The sequence below is a fragment of the Vespa mandarinia genome, chromosome 7 (genome assembly GCF_050613455.1).
Source record: "Vespa mandarinia isolate Hongniang chromosome 7, ASM5061345v1, whole genome shotgun sequence".
Lineage (NCBI taxonomy): Eukaryota > Metazoa > Arthropoda > Insecta > Hymenoptera > Vespidae > Vespa > Vespa mandarinia.
The window spans coordinates 7,105,372-7,123,962 of NC_140816.1; the positions used below are offsets into that span (position 1 = coordinate 7,105,372).

Consider the following 18,591-nt stretch of genomic DNA (forward strand, 5'->3'; position numbering starts at 1 on the left):
CTATTATTATTACTATTATTATTATTATAAAAAACTCAATAATGCTAAAGACTGTAACAGCAAGTTGCACATAACGTAAGACTGATGTATCAGTCGCTATCAAAATTGAGATACTTGCAACGGAAACGTCATATCCGTGTATCGAAATACAACAAAAAAATATTTATCAGTAGATTTTAGATTTTGCATAAAATAAGAATTTATTTGATCGTGTTTCATTCAAAGGAAATAACTATATCAAGAATTTCAGATGATAACGTTAAGATAATATAATTTAATGCTGTGAAGTAACTAAGATTTCGAAGTTTCGAACAAATTCGATGTCGACTTACTTTATTTTCAACCAACTACGAATTGCCCACCCTCAATTCCGACCTAAATCGCGAACGAGTGTTTTGGAGCCATTGCAGAACTTCTTAAGTAGTAAGTGAATTTTTAAGTCCCTCTGATCACTCAATCATATTGAGGACGAAAAATCCGAATCGGCACGAGCGACTGATTGTAATTAATTAATAGAATAGAATTGAATGACCAAGAATAAATTTTTTCGAAGATTTACTCATCAATGGTCTCTTGTTTTTTGATTTATTTATTAAATTAGGATAGATTTAGCTTTAGATCTTCTTGTTCAAACGCTTTAATTACAATTATTTGAAATTTTTTGAAATTATAATTATTTGAAATTAAATTAAAGTTTATTTTTCGACGAAATATAAACTAACATTTTACTAACATTCGAATAATGTACGAGATATATGAATTATAATTAGTTACTATTTAAATACTGTAACATTCTTAACAAAATTATAAATATCATATACATGAGATAGGAAGAACATTTGCGTTCGCGGCGTGGCACAAGCGTGGGTGTTCGCGGGTGTGATTAAAAATTCTACCAGGAACTTTTCTTTTTTATTTGCTCGAAAATTCGATTAGATTACCTCGCGAATACGGATTTTAGAGTAGAGTCATCATTTTTCTAATACTCGTGTGGGTGTTCGAGCGTAATTAAAAGTTCTATCATGGACTTCGTTGTATTGTTAGAAATTTGGGGTACATGAACGGTGTTACCTTGTAATGAAGTATATGTAGCTGCCAGTGTTACGATAGTCCTATTATTCATAAGCGGGGATTAATACTCCTCCAGGTAGCATTAGGAATTAAAAATCTTAGTTCATTCATGTTAATTCGTATTTCAATGTAGAATCAATCTAATACTTACGTGAATGTTCACGGATGCGATTGAAAGTCCTGTCGGGGACATCATTTTATTTGTTCGAAAATTCTATTAGATTATCTTGCGAACGTAGATTTTACGGTAGAGTCATTGTTAGCTCGTGGGTCTTCAAAAAGCAATAACCTCCCACGTGGTGAGACCTGGATCAGTAATACTTGCGATATATTTAAACCTTATGATATGCAAGTGCTATTGAACGAATGACTGCATATTTCTGAACTTTTCTAAAATCTTTTCATTCTAATTCTGACTAAATATACAAATATTTACACTTTATATTGCTTCCTACATCTTCCGTATATTTAGCAATAAATAAGTAGTCATCTTCGTTTATTGAAACGCTATATAGCTGTATAATAATTTAAACAATTATTTTAAATTAATTATTCTAATTTCTCTCGTATGGGACCCTTGGTTGTAAGTTCTTGAGAGAGATCTTCTCTATCTTTCGGTGGGAAAAAATCAAGCTCGATTTTGGTACTCTGGTTTTACTCGGGTTGTGTCTAAGTTCTTAATCATACTGATAATTTTTGAGATATTGATAAGAATGTACTTATCTACTATCCAGACGATTACTAAAGCGTGAATTCTGTCTTTTGACGATGTAATATAATTTTTGAATATAGAACGACACATCATAATAATTAAAAAGTAATAAGACATGATTGCAAATTTGCAATTAGTCGAAAGTTATCAAGTTAGTAGAAAATTTATTTATCATTACTCACCCCTTTTTAAGAGAGGTCTCCACTCCTTGTGCTTTCCATCTTTTCAATTCCATAGTCATCATTTTTATGTAAGACAAAAATAGATCTTATAAAAGTTATTAATTAATGTTTAACAAACACGAAAAAATATGAAATAATTTTTTTTTGTTTTGTTTCGATATGAAGAATTTTATAAAATATTATATTTTGAAATAATTAATCTTTTTATAAATAAACAAATGCATAATAATAATAATAGATAATACGCGAAATATTACAATTTATTATAAGTTCATGACCTCGGATATCTTCTGCCGGTATTTTTGTCCGATAATAAAATTGATAAGAAAATAAAAGATAGTTACATACATTAATCGTTATGGCTTTCATATTAACATGTTTCATCAATCGTTGCTCTCTCTCTCTCTCTCTCTCTCTCTTTCTCTCAAGCATTATTCCCATCTTCTAATTCTTGTTATTTCTTATATCATATTAAATATTTTCTTTGGTTTGTTCTTTTTTTTTGTTTGTTTATTTAAATATTACTCACACCTCTCATGAATTTTTTATGATGTTTAAATTCTTTTATTACAATTAATTATTAATATTTAACAATAGTACATAGATGACTTTTAATTGTAGTAATGGTTCTAAATTCGCTTAGTGTTGCAATTTTACACAGATCTTATCGTACCGATGATAATACCGTAAAGTAAGACATAGCCGTTTGAACTAGCTTTGATATAAGTAAATTAATAAAAAAAAGGAATAAAACAAACAAACAAACAAAAAAATAAAAATTAGATTTATAGAGAATCAGTATATAAATATTATATTTTATATTATTTGAGAAAAATTATTCTTACCGAAACATAATTTTCTAATGTCATAGAATATAATCCACCAGCCATTAATTGGCATGGTGTCATACTACGTAATAGTATTAAACTAAGCGTTCTTTTGCATCTCGAGGAAAGTACGTACCAACGTGAGTTGTAACTAAATATATATAGTAATATATAATATATGTATATATATAATTTTTTTTTTTTATGTACAAAATAATTTATATTTATACAAATTCTCCATATACAATAATCTTACCTATTTTCAAATACTTTAGCACTGTGATCTATTATCCTTTGACTTGGAAATGTCAAGAAAAAAAGATGAAATGCTTCACCTATTGTTAAAAAACCAAATCTGAATACGTCTGACAAATTATGTATATTGATTATAGTCTGAAAAAAGATTTGCAAAAAATAAAAATTTTCGATAAAATATATATGTATATATAACGTGCGACAAAAATTTATTTAATACTTACTTGAACTCCTGTAATGCTTATGCCTACTACATTAATTATTAATAGTATTATTAAAGATTCTGTATAACATGTTTGGAGTAATTCAACGAATCTTAAAAAGAATTATAAAATTCTTTTCAATTCCCAATGATTGTCATAAGATAATGTCATAAAATATTTATATATAATAGAATAAAAAATCGGTTAAATTATATGCATTTCTTAGTATATTAAAAAAAAAAAAAAAAAAAAAAAAAAAAAAAAAAAAAAATAGTACACTAACTCAATGGCATGTTTATGTCTTTTGACACATAATGAAAGTTCTTGATAATGTTTTTCATCCTGTGCTTTGTCATAATTATCATCTTTTGATTTATTAAGAAAATTGTTGTCATATTTTTCTTCTGTATTCTCGCATTTACCTATATTATTTAATCGATAACTAGAACAAAAATTATCATAAATATTTATGTTTTTAAAAAATATATAATATATATATCTTCTATAAAACTTACCATACAATTGCAAATATACCACAAGCATGTTCTGAATACATCATATACATCGTATCAGTTGCAATTAATACTGCAACTACTAATACAGTAATTGCATAATCATAAAACAAAATTTCATTAAAATATTCTTCTTCGCTAACAAAATATTCCGTACAAAAAAGAAGTTCCATTTTTCGTGATTCATTTAACGGTGATAAAATGTTAAGAAAGATTGGCGATAAAGGTAATGACAGATATAATAATGTTGTGAAAGTTATGTAGACTGTGATTATAAAAAAAAAGAAAATAAATATTAATAATAATTAATAATAATATATCTTTATCAATTGTAATATTTATGTGTGTTGATTTTAACATACACGTATACCATATCGTAAATTTCCGGCCAGTTTCAGCATATTTTGAAAGAATTGCCATTTCTTTAACATCTATTAAATTTCGCCAATCTTCTTCAATACGTTTTAAAAGTACTTGAAACTGTAAAATAATAAATAACGTGATAATATATATATATATATAACATTTTTTCAAAATAAATTATGAACTACATATTTTATACATATATACATACATACATGCATACACATACACGTATATGCATATGCATATACACATGCGCGCGCGCACACACACATACACACACGCACAGAGTACATATATATAATTTAAATATAAAATATATAACATTACATGATTTATATGAAAACCGACAGTGAAAGCCTTTATCATGGAACCCTTTATCACCACTATGGGAGGAATGCATTCAATAAAAGCATCGATATCAGTTATCCCTATTTCAGCTACTTTTATCATCTGGAAAAAAAAACATGAATAACTTGAATTAATTTTGGTATAGAATATAAAATATTTTTTTTGATTTTTATTTATTTTTTTTTTATTTTTTTATTTTTTTTTGTTTATTTCTTTTTCTTTACCTCGGGCACGTACATAGTAAAGAAGATAAATATTACTAAATAGAACAACAATTTACTTTTGATAGAATTTTCTAACGGCCACATACCAAAATAAGACATGAAACGTTTATTTATCACGTAATATCGTTGCTCAAAGAAGTCCATCATGGAATGAATGATTTTTTAAAAGTTCGTTCTAAAACTATGGATATTAATATCGATTTCGTAGTTTCAACTTGGTATAACTTGTTACTGTTATTTAGAGTGTCAAGGAAATAATAATTTGGCAATCTTCCTTCTTTACGTATAATAGATTTTCAATCGATATTGCTTTAGCTATACGTAATTTTCTTCTATGAAATTGATACTGCAAAATTTCTGCCAGTCAGTATTAAAATTATAGTCTGTAAATAATACTAAATTGTCTTATCCTTGTGAGAAATAGCTCTTGGGCAATTTGTCAAATTAGATATTATAGTCGAATCGATAGTCATTCTTTAAATCGCAGTTATATTTTGAACATTTATCTATTGCATCAAAAAAAAAAAAAAAAGAAAAAAAAAAAGAAAAAAAAACAGCTTAGACATCAATCACATTCGTTGTATTACATTATATAGAACGATATTATTACATATCATTTTTATATTTCGACGTGGACGTTTATGGGAGTATTTCTTGTTGAAAATAATTTATAGTTATGAATAGAGTACATTTTCTTCAGTATTTTCATATAACTTTTCTTACACATATCTCGGTTATCGTTGGTTCACTCGCATATACAATACTTCTAGCGAATCTGTGGGTTTAATAGAATACTTATATTTTTCGCAACAGCCACATTTTGTATTGGTAATACTTCTTTGATTTATCTCATTTCATTGCATTTGTGCATTGTCTTGCATGTTGCCTTCCATTTTATTATTATTATTATTATTTCAGCAATAATAAATTCATATTTTTATAAATAAATAGTGAATATTAAGCTGAAGACGTTGCACAAGAAAATATTTATTGAAACATAAACACACACACACACACACACACATACACGCGCGCACGCATATATATATATATATATTTATTAATATTAATATTATATTAAACTCACTCATGATTTTTTTTTTGCCATACCATTCTTCCTTAGGAAGTAGGATTTTGGATTGATATAGGATAATAGGTTTCTGTGTCCTAAAAATGAGTAAAAACGATAAACAGTTTTTATTAAATTCGATCACGTTTCAAAAATAGCTCGATAATATATTGAGAAAAAAAGATCAATATTAATAAATATAAAAAACGTCAGAACAGTCATACTGTTTCGATAACAGTAATTTGTTATATGGTTTTTATCCTATGAAAAGAATATACAATTGTTTGGAATTATTGTATTAAGTATTACTTGAGCTCTTCAAAAAAATAATTATTTGTGCATTATCTTACTTTGTACCTACTGTAAATCATTTATTAATTTTACATTCTCATTGATCTAAGTTTTGCTATTAATTGTTCACTATTAGGTTTACTAAATAAAATCGTTAGACACTTGGAAATAACATCTTGGCACTTAACTATTAGTTTTTCTCTGAAACAAAAAAAGAAAAAAAATAAATAAGAAAAATGCATTTTTTATATTAATTTTAAGAATAAAAATTTTCTTTTTATATTAAGTAAAAAATCGTTCACCTGTTAAAAGCATTAATATTATTTTGATTTTTGATAAAATAATTTATTAAATTTGCAGTGGAATCTATTAAATGGAACTCATTTCCTTTGTTTAACCAAGTACGTGTATTTTTTCCAATCATCCTACAAATAAAATGGAAAATAATTAGATAATATAAGTATTATTTTATTAAAGTTTTTTTATTAAAGTATTATTTTAATGGTTTTATACTTACTTATCATAGTAATCTAAAAGATCTTCCATTGATACACCTAACTTTAAAAATACTGTAATAATACAATTATTGGAAGTTTTTAATCTACAAGCTCTTGTTTCCAATTGTTCTATTAAGAATTCTGAAAGGAAATTAATTCATTAGCACGAATTAACGAAATGAATTAATTTTAAAATTAATAAATTTCGATTTTTTTTTTTTTTTTTTACCTATCGGAAAACAATGTGGTGATCCTGAATATTCTTGACCAAGGAGTTTAATTTTAGTCATTAAAATTGCCATTTTATCATCTGGAGACGATGCTGCAGCATTTTTTAATTCTAAAATTTAACATGTGATTACAAATTTAAATATATTAAAATAGAAATTGGTATAGTGTATCTTAAAAAAAAAAAAAATACCATTGTTGATTATATTTGTCCAAATTCCTTGAATTAACATCGCATCTTGATGCCCGGAACAGTGAATTATAGCAAGTTTACATTCTAAAAGTTGCAAAGGTTCTGCATATTCCTCATAAAGCTGCCAAAAAAAATAAATGAATCATCAATCTGCATATTCATATTTTGTTTATACAAATATTATTTGATTTACAAACCTGTGTAATATCAAGTAATGAGGAATTCAATTTTAACTTAGCATCACGGACAATCATAGGATCAAAAATATGTTGCTGGCTACATATCGTATCTAATATCTATTATATATAATTAAAAACGATATAAATGTCATCGATGCATATAAATTGATATAAATATAAAATTTATTATATTTGATAGATTATATAACTTACTTGTTGTTGTATCCTAGCTACCTCTAATTTATCTTCTAATTCACGTAGGAAAATTCCAAGATAAGGAGCATAACCAGCTTGATCACTTCGCATGCATACAACTGCACGTGCTAAATATTCTACTCTTTCTGATAATGATGTTTCTGGACTATAAATAATATATTGAATTTAATATACGTGCGTGTGTCTATTATAATTATAATTAATAACATATGAAATATATATGCGTACGAAGGTTTAGTAGCCAAAGAATCTAAAATTTTTGCTGCAGCAGCATGATTTTTATTTCTTTCATAGAATTGCCAAAGTAATTCAGGTGCATTAACACGACTCAGATAAGTTTCTAATGAAGGCGCTGCAAGAGCAACAAGTTCACCATGAAATCCTCTTTCAATCATCCATATATATACCGCAGTATGAAGTATTTCACAAGAGGAATGTAATGCATCATTTATAATTTCATGTAACTAAAAGTATAAAATTATTTGAAGCATCATGTTGAGATATCTTTAATACTAATAAAACTTAGATGAAATGAAACATACTTGAGACATGAATATATATAATAAAACATATATTTTCCCTTCTTTCTGTGACTTTTGTTATAACACATTAAAACTGACATAATATAAAACTGACTTACCATATCTTTCGGAGGTGTTATCGATACAGCAGAAGTATTATGAAGAGCTGGTCCTGGTTTACTTGGAATGGTTGGCGTTAATGGATTTGACATGTTCTGATTAAAAATATGATCCAACATTGAAGTAAATTCTTTGTAAATTTCTAATCTATAATAAAAAATGACAATATATAATGTGTTAGTTGTAATTTCAATATTTTATTTCTAATAAAAATTTTTATAATATTTCATACCGTTTTATATAAGCTATATTCCCTTCTTGATCTTCTACAGGTTCATTATTTTTATAAAAATGTAATGCAGCATTGTGAGGATCTATTCTCTCCGCACAACAGAGACACAATTCAAGAACTCCTGTATAAAACTGACAGGCTACAAATTGCTGGCATACAGCACTCAAATTTAATCTGGGTGCTACTTCTTTACAAAGCTATATACAATATCAATAATTATATCGTATTGTAATTAAAAGCAATTTGATAAATAGGAAATATATGTATATAAATATTAATAATCTTCTACCTTCAATGCAGATTGCAGATAAACTTGTTTCTCTTCCGAATTTGTACAATTTTTTGCTTTCAATATTATTTCATTTGCCTACAATTTATTATTACACACGTTTATTTACAATTATTATTATAAAAGAATAGTCGTGCAGTATAGAAATGCAAATTAAACATTTCAAAAATATTATTTTAATAAAAAGAATATATATACAAATATGTATATATATATTTAGCATACCTTTGAACAAACTGCATCTTCACTTCTATACAAATTTGGACAAACCTCTCTTAATCTTGAACTTACCGCATCTACGGATGCATTGTCGCCAAGATAACTAAAAATATTTATAATTAAATGAAATGTAACAATTAGAAGAATTAGACACACGTGTATATGTATCTATTATACCTATCAATTAGATGAATGATCAATAAGGATGATATTTCATGTCCAATTAAAATTAAATCCCTAAACGTAGCCGTAGAAAATTGACTAATTTGATCCTATCAAAAAGAAAAAAAAGAAAAAAAAAAAAAAAAAAAAAAAAAATACGAGGAATTAAAGAAATTATATGAAATAATTAGTAATTAGAAAAGAAATATAAAGAAACTATAATAAACTGTAATTACCTTAGAAAGACAATTAACAATATTATTTAATTGATTCTCACACAAAATCTCCCATAAACCTAACACCTCACAAGCATGTGTAATAAAAACTTTTAAAGCATCCAAGGAATTTCTTTCCTCTACTATAGGTTCTTGATAAAGATTGGGTAATGTTTCAAATTCATCCGTTATACTTCTTACATTATTATGTCTAAAACAAGAATGTCATCGCAAATATACATATAGTTTAAATTAAATTTTTAAGACTTATGTAATATATTAAATGCAATACATACTGCTTAGTAATATTTGTATTTTTATTGAGAAAACACCTTAAAGCTTGTAAATGATTCAAAATCCATCTAATTTGATTAGGTGGAATTGTACTAGATATCTGTAAAACATTATACAATAATATAAGAATAACCCTATATATTATTTGAACTTACATTAATTAATTCCTATTTATTTACCTGAGTTTTATTGTTTATATTTTCTTGTTTTATACAACGCATATTCCATATAGGTCGAAGTATTCTTCCTACATATAAATATAAACCTCCATGTTTTGCTGAAAATTGTTGTAAAGTAGCATCTGAATTTAAACCCATTTGTGGATGTTGCCTAAATACTTGAGGTCTATTATCAAAAATTTGTACTCTGGGTGTTGACGTACGTATATCTCCTGTTCGAACAGAAATCGAGGAAAAAAAAAAAAAGAAAAAAAAAAAAGAAAAAAAAAAGAAAGAAAAAAAATTAAAAAAAAAAAAAAAATTTTTTTTTTGCTTATCTATATCAAAGTGTATATATAATAATACCTGTATGTATATTAGGAAAATTGCTATGCCTATCAATTGCAGGGACAATCCCTGATACCTTTTGTCCACCATATAAGAAAAAGGCTCTTGTTGCCCATTCACATAACTAGAATTAAAGAGGAGAAAAAAAAATGAAATAAATATACTTAAATAAATCATTATTAATTATAAACGTCACAATAAAAATATTTACACAATACCTGAGTATTTTGAGAAGTTTCTAAAGTAGCTAAAATTAAACATGTTGCACATGCTTGTTCTGGAGACTGAGATTGAAAATAAGCACGTACTGATTCTGTATCAGGTCCACGCTGTTCTAGTAAAAGTTGTCTTAAAATATCTACAGGACGTACTTGAATTAAAGTTATTGCACCCTATAAAGAAAAAGAAAAAAAAAAAAAAAAAAAAAAAGAAAAAAAAAAGAAAAAAAAATTATCAGATATGAAATAATAAAATTTATTTTCTTAATAATATTTCATTTATTTTCAATACCTGAGTTGTTAAAAATATAAACTTCCTAGGTGGCTCCATGTGTTGTCTAACAAGAAGAGGTGGTTCTCCTTGTGTGCTGCTTTGTCTTTCTATATGCATAGCCGATTCTCCAATAATTTCTGCCATTGCCCATACAGGACTATCGAGAGGTAAGATACTTTGAGTTTCAGCTAAATAATTTGTAAAAGGATATGCATCATTGCTTAAGCACCATGCACTTTCTGTATCACCACCACAGACAAGAATTAATGATCCTATAGATCAAACAATAAATTATACGTAAAAAACAAAATATTTAAACAATATATACTATTTGTAACATTTTATTGAAATTATAAATTGATCAAACCTTTTCTATAATGTGCCATTTGAACCTTTTTGGGCCTTGTTACTGGAGCATTAGCAGCATAGCCTGGTGGCAATCTTACATGTATTAATTGAAGTCCTTGCGGTCTACTCGATGGATTTGAAGGTGATGTGCAACAGAAGTAAAAACGAGTTCCAGTAGCTGCCACCACAACCAAATTCAAATGTATTGATTCATACTCTGTTATAGCGGATATGCTCACCAAAGGTCGAAAATTATTACTATCGAGAGTTCTATTAAATAAGTATAAATATAAATAAATAAATAAATATATATATATATATATGCTGAGATTTCATAAAAATTGTGTAGAAATGATGATATAAAAAATTACATACTTTACAACATGAACAGTATTTTGAACTAATGAACTTTGAGAGAGCGATGTAATTTTGGATGCACCACCATTATCAATATCCCAAACAGTAATGGTACCTTTGTCTCCCAGAGTATATAAAATATTACGAGAATCGTCTATGGAAATTTGTATTATTGCTTCATCTTCAGATAGAGCCATAGTTACAAATGAAGGAATTACAAATGATAATGGCCCTTCAGAATGATTAACTTTTTTACAACGTTTCCCAAACCAACTACTTTCTGCCTGTATACATATACAAATATTTATTTATTAAAAATAATATTTTAAATATTTATACTTTTTTTAATATTAAGATATATTTACCTGATAACATATTTCAAACAATGAGCCATCTCTACCGCCAAGAAAAATTCTACCATTACTAGTATTGGCAATAGTGGTTATACCAATACCATCAGTAGTAACAGTAAAAATTGGTTCTGGTACCAATTGCATTTCTATTGATTTACCTATTAATAAAATGATTTAATTGTTATTGAAAGGAAATGAAATGAAAAATTAATAATCACAAAAGAAAAAAAAATGAAATACATTACCATCATTACCCTCATTAAGTATAACTGCAAGTATAGTTATTTCAACTGTTGTTGTTAGAATTAATAGATATCTAACATAGCTTTGAAATATGCCTGGTTTTGGTTTTGTTAGACCAACACTTATAATAGTCTCATTCAATCCATCAAAGTATGCGACATCAGCTCTGAAAGATAGAGTTTTTCAATTATAAAAAATGTTTGTTTTATTATTTTATTTCTATTTTTCTTTTATTTATTGTTTATAAAAATAATAAACAATACTCGTTTTCATATGACCACACATAGATATCACTGTCAATTGTAAGCCATGCTTTTGAAATATCTGTAAATAAACCCATCATGCAATGACATTGCATATCTAAATAAACATTAAGGAAATAATAAATGTTTGAAAGAAAAATGAGTAAACTATTGAAGAATATATATATGGTGCATATAGAATATTACAAGGATACGGCCAAAATGTTCCATCACTTCAGACGGCAAAGGAATTTTACTATGTATTTTCATTTGATTTATATTTGTCAAACTTATTGATGATCCATGTAAACTTGGATAATCATGATCATCAAGACCACTAACAGTTGGCCCACCTAATCAAATTTTGTCTTTATCAATTGTATAAAAAAATTAAATAATTATTGAACTCATATTGTAGCATATCAAATACCTTGAATATTATATCTCATTAAATTAATTAAAGATGGAAAATTACTATCTGCTGTGATATGTTTATCAACCATTTTTCCAGCCATTTCCAATGCATCTAAATGTATTTTAAGTGGCTCCATTTCTGTAAGTGACATTTTCTTAACTTTTTATCCCTCAAAATCTGAAAAAAAAAAAAAAAAAAAAAAAAAAAAAACAAATTGTGTAAAAATAAAAATTATATATAAATATAGTAATATAATTAACAACGATATCTTACGATTTATTAGACATCTAAATATATACATTATTTGAAAAATTATTCAAATTATTTTATGGTTTCATTTATATACGATTTTCTTCAATAATGTTATAGCATTCTTAAAAGACCGGTACGTTAAAAGGTTAGGTTATATATATATACAATATGAATACAACCAAAAATAAGTATGATTAGTGATATAAAAGAGTGATAAAGTTTGAAAAAATTAATATTAACATATATAATATCTATATACCTGAACAAATGAAATTTTCTTAAAGTTTTAATTAAAACTTTTCACGGGCATATTAACGACAGTCATTCGCACGAGGTTCACACCCGTTTACTTCGCGCCACTCATTGTCAGTCTGATAAACTTAAAGCACAAAAATAAATACAGTTAAAAATCAAAATACAAAACTTTTTGTGTTCACTTCAAGTAATTTCACATCGTATGATCCGCATACGAATTCGTACGAACGTAAAGTGTGTAATGCATTACAAAATCAACATCCATTTATTTATATATTTACATATAGTATTTAGTATATTTTTTTATTCGAAATAAATATATATAATTATGTAATTCCTTTTTATGTGATGTTGAATATGTTATCTTTATATCTGAACATATTACAATAATCAATTATTGTAATACTTAAATAAATAATTAGATATATGCATCTGGAAAATGATGTCATGTATAGTTAATATATTTTTTTGTAAAAGAAAGATGCCAAAAATATTTTTTTGGAAACAAATATATTTTTATGCGGTAATTATAATCTTATACAGTTTAACATTCGTTAACAGTGCTAAAATAAATCAATTCAAAGTCTGTGGACCGTCTTCCAAAAATCCTCAAAGGTAATGTATTATAACAAATCAATGGATTATATTCCATATTTGTTGTCTACAAAATTACTTGAATTATTTTATAAATATTATATAAATATATAGACCAATTTAATATTAATTAAATAATAAAAGCAAAATCTATTCAATTTATAAGAAATAATATTTTGTATGTTTGCAGTTTGATATTTGTAAGTACATTGGATGGCAAAGTATCAGCATTGGATGCTGCCAATAATGGAAAGAAACTATGGGCTTTGGATTTTGGCAAGAGTCCCATGTTATCGTCTAACATTCATCGGAGAGAAGTATGTTGATTATATATTAACATAATTAAGTAATATATAAATTAAAATGTATATCAATGTATTAATAATCGATTAATTATATTATTTTTATTTTTGTTTTGTTTTGTTTTATACAATGTATAATTTATCCATCCTATTTTATAGCTTAATAATAATGGACAATGGGTTAGATTAATTCCATCCTTAGGAGGTGGATTATATAAATTTGATGGTGAAAATCTAGAAAAATTACCAGTGACAACCGAACAATTATTATCTTTATCATTCCGTTATTCTGATGATTTAGTATTTTCTGGAGGCAAAGAAACACGATCATATGGTAACTATTATATTTATTACGATCTTGTAATATACAAATATATCATTAATTAATTTATTATTATGAATGTAAAGAATATAATCATTATCATCTCAATTAATTTTTTTTTTGTAGGAGTACTGAGTACAACTGGAAAAATATTATATGAATGTAAAATCGATGGTTGTCGTAATTATACTACTACAGACACTCATATTGATAAAGAAATACTTGTCATTCAACATTTTCAACAAACTGTCAGAGCAGTTGAACCACATAGTGGTGCAGAAAAGTAACTTTTTCGATATATCATTTAATCCTTTATTTTATCATAAAATAAAATCTAAAATAAGATTTAAGAAATAATTTGTTATTATTTTTTAAATAGATGGAACTTCAGTGTAGGACAGCACGAGTTACTTTTAACTTCCAATCAAGATATGTGCCATGATGGTAATATTCCTGAATTTGAGCTTAAAGTTATTGTCCCTGAAGGACTGATTTGGGCAGTTAAAAAAAATTCTCCTAGCGTAAAATTATGGCAATATAAGGTTAGAAATATTAGTTTAAAACAATAATAAAAATAATTAATTTTTAAAAACAAAAATACGTAAAATAAAAGACATATTTGCCTGAATTGTTCTAATTACAATAATTACTTCTCACAGTTTGATTCTCCAATTGTTACAATATGGCAAAAAGAAAATACAAAAAATATTAACAATAACAAAGGATTAAAGGAAGTTAATTTATTTGATAACTCTCAATGGACTTGGGGTTCCGAATTTGCAATAGGACCTAGTATTTATATAGGAATGCATGACAGACAATTATATGTACAAGAAAATGCACAAGTTTATAAATCTTTGGGATCGTCTTCAACTAAATTTACATTACATTCACAAATTCCTTGGCAACCGTATCCTGCTATTGGTACATAATTGTTTAATTGCTGAATATAGTAGAAGTATAGTTCTAAATATATTATATTACTCAGAGATATACATAGTACTTAATATTTTCCAGGTACAGCACTGATAACTAATCCGTTAAGTATAAAAGAAAATGATAAGAATAACTCTTTTGAAATAACTGATGTACAAAGTACAACTGCTTTATCTGTAATGTATAATTCAGAATATATTAATGGTGTGTTTTATCAATTTTTTATATCATAAAAAAAGAAAAAAAAAAAAAAATCCAAATAAGTTACAATTAAAACGCTATTTAAAAAAAAAAAAAAAATATATATATATATATATGTCTCTTAAAAGGAAATTTTTTTTTTGACAGGAAATGGTTTCTATTTATATTTAAAGGAACATTTACAATCAAATAGGAATAATCAATCTTGTAATGATTCCAATATCCTTATTACTAGCAGTGAAGATAACAGAAGTTTTTATGAAGAGATCGATGATGAATATGATAATGATGAAACTCCAGTACAAGTCATTATTGTCTCCCTATGGTATTGGTGGTAAGTTTTTAATAAGCAAATCAAATAGTCGTATGGCATATAAATATATAAATAATTTTGTTGCTAGGAAAGAAGTTTTAGTAATATCAATTACTACGGCACTTTTACTAAATTTTATATGGACTCAACATCTATTAAATAGAACAGCAATAACTAAAGACGCTATACCTCCTGTAAGTTAGCACATTGATTGCAACAGTACTTTTCAGGATTCCGATGTAAAAAGCCAATTTAATTTAATTATATTATATTATTAAAAACTCTAATTATAGTACGTAATAATCATAAAAAAGCACATAAAATGTGTTTTTTTTTTTTTTTTTTTTTTTTTTTTTTTTTTTTTTTTTTTTTTTTTGGAGGAAAAAAGCGATTTTTATTTCTTTATTTTCTATTCGTATTTATACTGATATACTACGAATTTCATCGTAGCTGTACAAATATGGCAAGTAAACAAACTACAAGATAACTCATAGAATAATTGGGATGATAGAACGTTGTTTCTATTATATTCAGTAATCAATAATGCCATCTACGAATTATTTCGTTACTGACAATCAAACGTATTAATATAAAATTTTATTTTTATACATGCTGATGTTTTTAGAAATAAAGCATTTATATATTACAGCCCTTGATAATAGAACGCCACATTGAATGCAAGAATGTCAACGAAATTACAGATCAAGGACAAAATGTAAATTTCAAATCTCGTTATTTAACAGATTTTGAACCAATTGATTGTTTAGGCAAAGGTGGTTATGGAGTTGTATTTGAAGCTAAAAATAAGATAGACGAATGTAATTATGCTATCAAACGAATTGCATTACCTAATAGGTAATTTTGACTGAAAATATTTTTTAATTAATAATATTGTAATTTTAAATTGAAATTTGTCGTATATCTATTTTACAGTCAAGATTCTAGAGAACGTGTTATGCGTGAAGTAAAAGCATTAGCAAAACTGGATCATTGCAATATTGTCAGATATTTTAATGCATGGCTTGAATGTCCTCCTATTGAGTGGTTAGAAGAACACGATCGAGAATGGATTTCCAAGGAAAATTTTCTATCATCAGAATTTTTATTAAATGCTAATAAAAATGAGAAAAAATGTGATGGTTCCACTTGCATTAATGTTTCTATATCCGAACGGTCTTCTGTAGATAGTGCTTGTGAAGCTTATGTTTTAAATCATGAAAGTGATGATTCTTTTGTCGTATTTGAACATTCTGAAAAGTTGAAAAACGAAGAAAATGTCATAGATATTGGTAGTTCTAATACAGAAAATTCTGACTCACAATGTTCTAAGGACAATAATTTGAAGGACGACGATGATTCTTTTTTTTCCCAAAACGTTCCATCTTTTGGAAGTAATAATAAACTGTCCAGAATGGAAGAATATAAAAAACGTAGAAAATCTTCGCTTTCCATAAATTTAAAAGAAAAATCTAATAATTGTAAATCAACAAAAATGTTTTTATATATACAAATGCAATTATGTCAAAGGCTTAGCCTCAGAGAATGGCTGAAAAAGGAAATGAATCCAAGGGATAGTAGTATGATATTGAATATATTTCATCAAATTGTTGATGCCGTAGAATATGTTCATTTGCAAGGTCTTATTCATCGTGATTTGAAGGTAATCCAAATTGATATTTATATTACCACATCAGACGATAATAACATTATATTATAATTTACAGCCATCGAATATATTTTTTGCTTATGACGATAAAATAAAAATTGGTGATTTCGGCCTTGTTACTGCTATGACCGAAGGTTACAAAGAAACTTATTTTCCGTCAGATCAAAGTGGAAATAATAAAATAAACCATAATTTGCATACGTCCTGCGTTGGTACTCAGTTATATATGTCGCCTGAACAAATGAACGGACAAATTTACGATTATAAAGTAGATATATATTCTTTAGGAATTATTTTCTTTGAATTGTTAATGTCATTCGATACAGAAATGGAAAGAATAATCAATCTTACGAATTTACGTAGATTATCATTCCCAAAGAATTTTGATATATATTTTCCAGCTGAGGTAAAAACAATTTTTTAACTATATATATATATTTAAAAAAAATTTTTTTTTTATTTATAGATTATGTAATTTTACGTATCTTTTAAAGCGTAATAATTATACTTCATTTTTATATTTTACATTGTATTATTGTCATAATTAATTTCATATTCATTCCTACCTTTCATATTGTAGTATACATTATTGAAAATTATGTTGGATGAAAGACCTGAAAAGAGGCCTACAACACTGGGAATCAAAGCAAGACCGCCATTGTCGCATTATGGAAAAAAAAATGGTTTTAGGATAAATGAAAGTTCAGAGTGGCATTTTGAATTACCACAACTTGCCAGATATTCATCTGTAACAAATGGTAGTAGTAATAATGAATCACAGGTAAACACAAGTACATAAAAGACTATCAATGTAAACAATAAACTTATTGTAATTCCATTTTGGAATATGTTCCTGTTTTTTTAATCATTATAAAAAAGTTTATATCTCAGAGGTATATATTTTTTTCATTTTAAATATGTAACATTTTTCCTGACTGTGTATGTGATTCGCATTATCATTTTTTAACGTTTCTTTGTTGTGTTGAATACTTTTTTTTTTTTTGAAGAAAAAAAAAATTTTAATATTTTGATACAGAGAGCAATATGAGAAAAGACATATATTTATTATAAAAATTCATGTATATTACAATAAAAATAATAAAATGTGATAATTTAATAGGTTATATTATAAAATAAATATTTGTTATAGAATAATCAAATGATTTAAAATTACAATTTATTTAAATATATATATGTGTATATATATATATATATATATATATATATATATATATATATATATATATTACTATTGTCACAACATATTTACTACATAATTATTATTCAATAATCATTTTATCTTTGTTGTACCATTAGTTCTGTATTTATAAAATTACTATAGATTATACTGTTTGTGTTGCTGTTTCCT

The 18,591-nt window shown here is 26.0% G+C and overlaps 3 protein-coding genes and 1 long non-coding RNA gene across 11 annotated transcripts; 2 read left to right on the plus strand and 2 right to left on the minus strand.

Annotated features, from left to right (window-relative positions):
- Positions 1–753: 753 nt before the first annotated feature.
- On the minus strand, positions 754–5,451 carry LOC118440364 (4-vinylanisole receptor-like). 2 transcript variants are annotated; one of them, XM_085658205.1, is made up of 12 exons: positions 5,424–5,451; positions 4,701–5,083; positions 4,456–4,578; positions 4,125–4,242; positions 3,766–4,027; positions 3,534–3,692; positions 3,272–3,362; positions 3,049–3,185; positions 2,811–2,943; positions 1,966–2,680; positions 1,223–1,377; positions 754–1,112 (listed from the first exon to the last, which is right to left on the minus strand). In XM_085658205.1, exons 2-10 carry the CDS (start codon positions 4,845–4,847, stop codon positions 2,630–2,632), a joined length of 1,221 nt encoding a protein of 406 aa, XP_085514331.1. In that variant the 5' UTR covers positions 4,848–5,083; positions 5,424–5,451; the 3' UTR covers positions 754–1,112; positions 1,223–1,377; positions 1,966–2,629. The 2 variants fall into 2 exon arrangements, with proteins under 2 accessions (XP_085514331.1, XP_085514330.1); XM_085658204.1 differs by lacking the exons at positions 754–1,112; positions 1,223–1,377 and having other exon boundaries at positions 1,917–2,676.
- Positions 1,792–3,399, plus strand: LOC146872902 (uncharacterized). The gene is made up of 3 exons (XR_014982332.1): positions 1,792–1,934; positions 2,837–2,932; positions 3,068–3,399. It is a non-coding gene; the product is annotated as an uncharacterized LOC146872902 (long non-coding RNA).
- Positions 5,452–5,460: 9 nt separating the features above from the next.
- On the minus strand, positions 5,461–13,026 carry Nup154 (nuclear pore complex protein Nup154). 7 transcript variants are annotated; one of them, XR_014982330.1, is made up of 29 exons: positions 12,893–13,026; positions 12,397–12,558; positions 12,182–12,319; positions 11,988–12,084; positions 11,727–11,890; positions 11,494–11,639; positions 11,147–11,412; positions 10,791–11,041; positions 10,442–10,695; positions 10,150–10,323; positions 9,950–10,055; positions 9,605–9,816; positions 9,428–9,525; positions 9,153–9,342; positions 8,932–9,026; positions 8,761–8,857; positions 8,536–8,613; positions 8,247–8,443; positions 8,014–8,161; positions 7,602–7,837; positions 7,371–7,518; positions 7,176–7,274; positions 6,979–7,099; positions 6,787–6,897; positions 6,578–6,698; positions 6,363–6,485; positions 6,120–6,261; positions 5,788–5,867; positions 5,461–5,475 (listed from the first exon to the last, which is right to left on the minus strand). XR_014982330.1 is itself a non-coding variant. In XM_035863260.2 (28 exons), the coding sequence occupies exons 2-27, from the start codon at positions 12,530–12,532 to the stop codon at positions 6,150–6,152; spliced, it is 3,918 nt and encodes a 1,305-aa protein (XP_035719153.1). In that variant the 5' UTR covers positions 12,533–12,558; positions 12,893–13,026; the 3' UTR covers positions 5,784–5,867; positions 6,120–6,149. The 7 variants fall into 7 exon arrangements, 5 of the variants coding, with proteins under 5 accessions (XP_035719153.1, XP_085514329.1, XP_035719156.1 ...); XR_014982331.1 differs by having other exon boundaries at positions 5,471–5,586; positions 6,131–6,261; XM_035863260.2 differs by lacking the exon at positions 5,461–5,475 and having other exon boundaries at positions 5,784–5,867.
- Positions 13,027–13,060: 34 nt separating this feature from the next.
- LOC118440363 (eukaryotic translation initiation factor 2-alpha kinase) lies at positions 13,061–18,268 on the plus strand. Its single transcript, XM_035863264.2, has 13 exons — positions 13,061–13,503; positions 13,673–13,799; positions 13,944–14,118; positions 14,233–14,389; positions 14,486–14,648; positions 14,766–15,030; positions 15,124–15,246; positions 15,391–15,577; positions 15,645–15,750; positions 16,206–16,411; positions 16,490–17,216; positions 17,281–17,628; positions 17,803–18,268. The coding sequence occupies exons 1-13, from the start codon at positions 13,328–13,330 to the stop codon at positions 18,019–18,021; spliced, it is 2,979 nt and encodes a 992-aa protein (XP_035719157.2). The 5' UTR covers positions 13,061–13,327; the 3' UTR covers positions 18,022–18,268.
- The last annotated feature ends 323 nt before the right edge of the window (positions 18,269–18,591 follow it).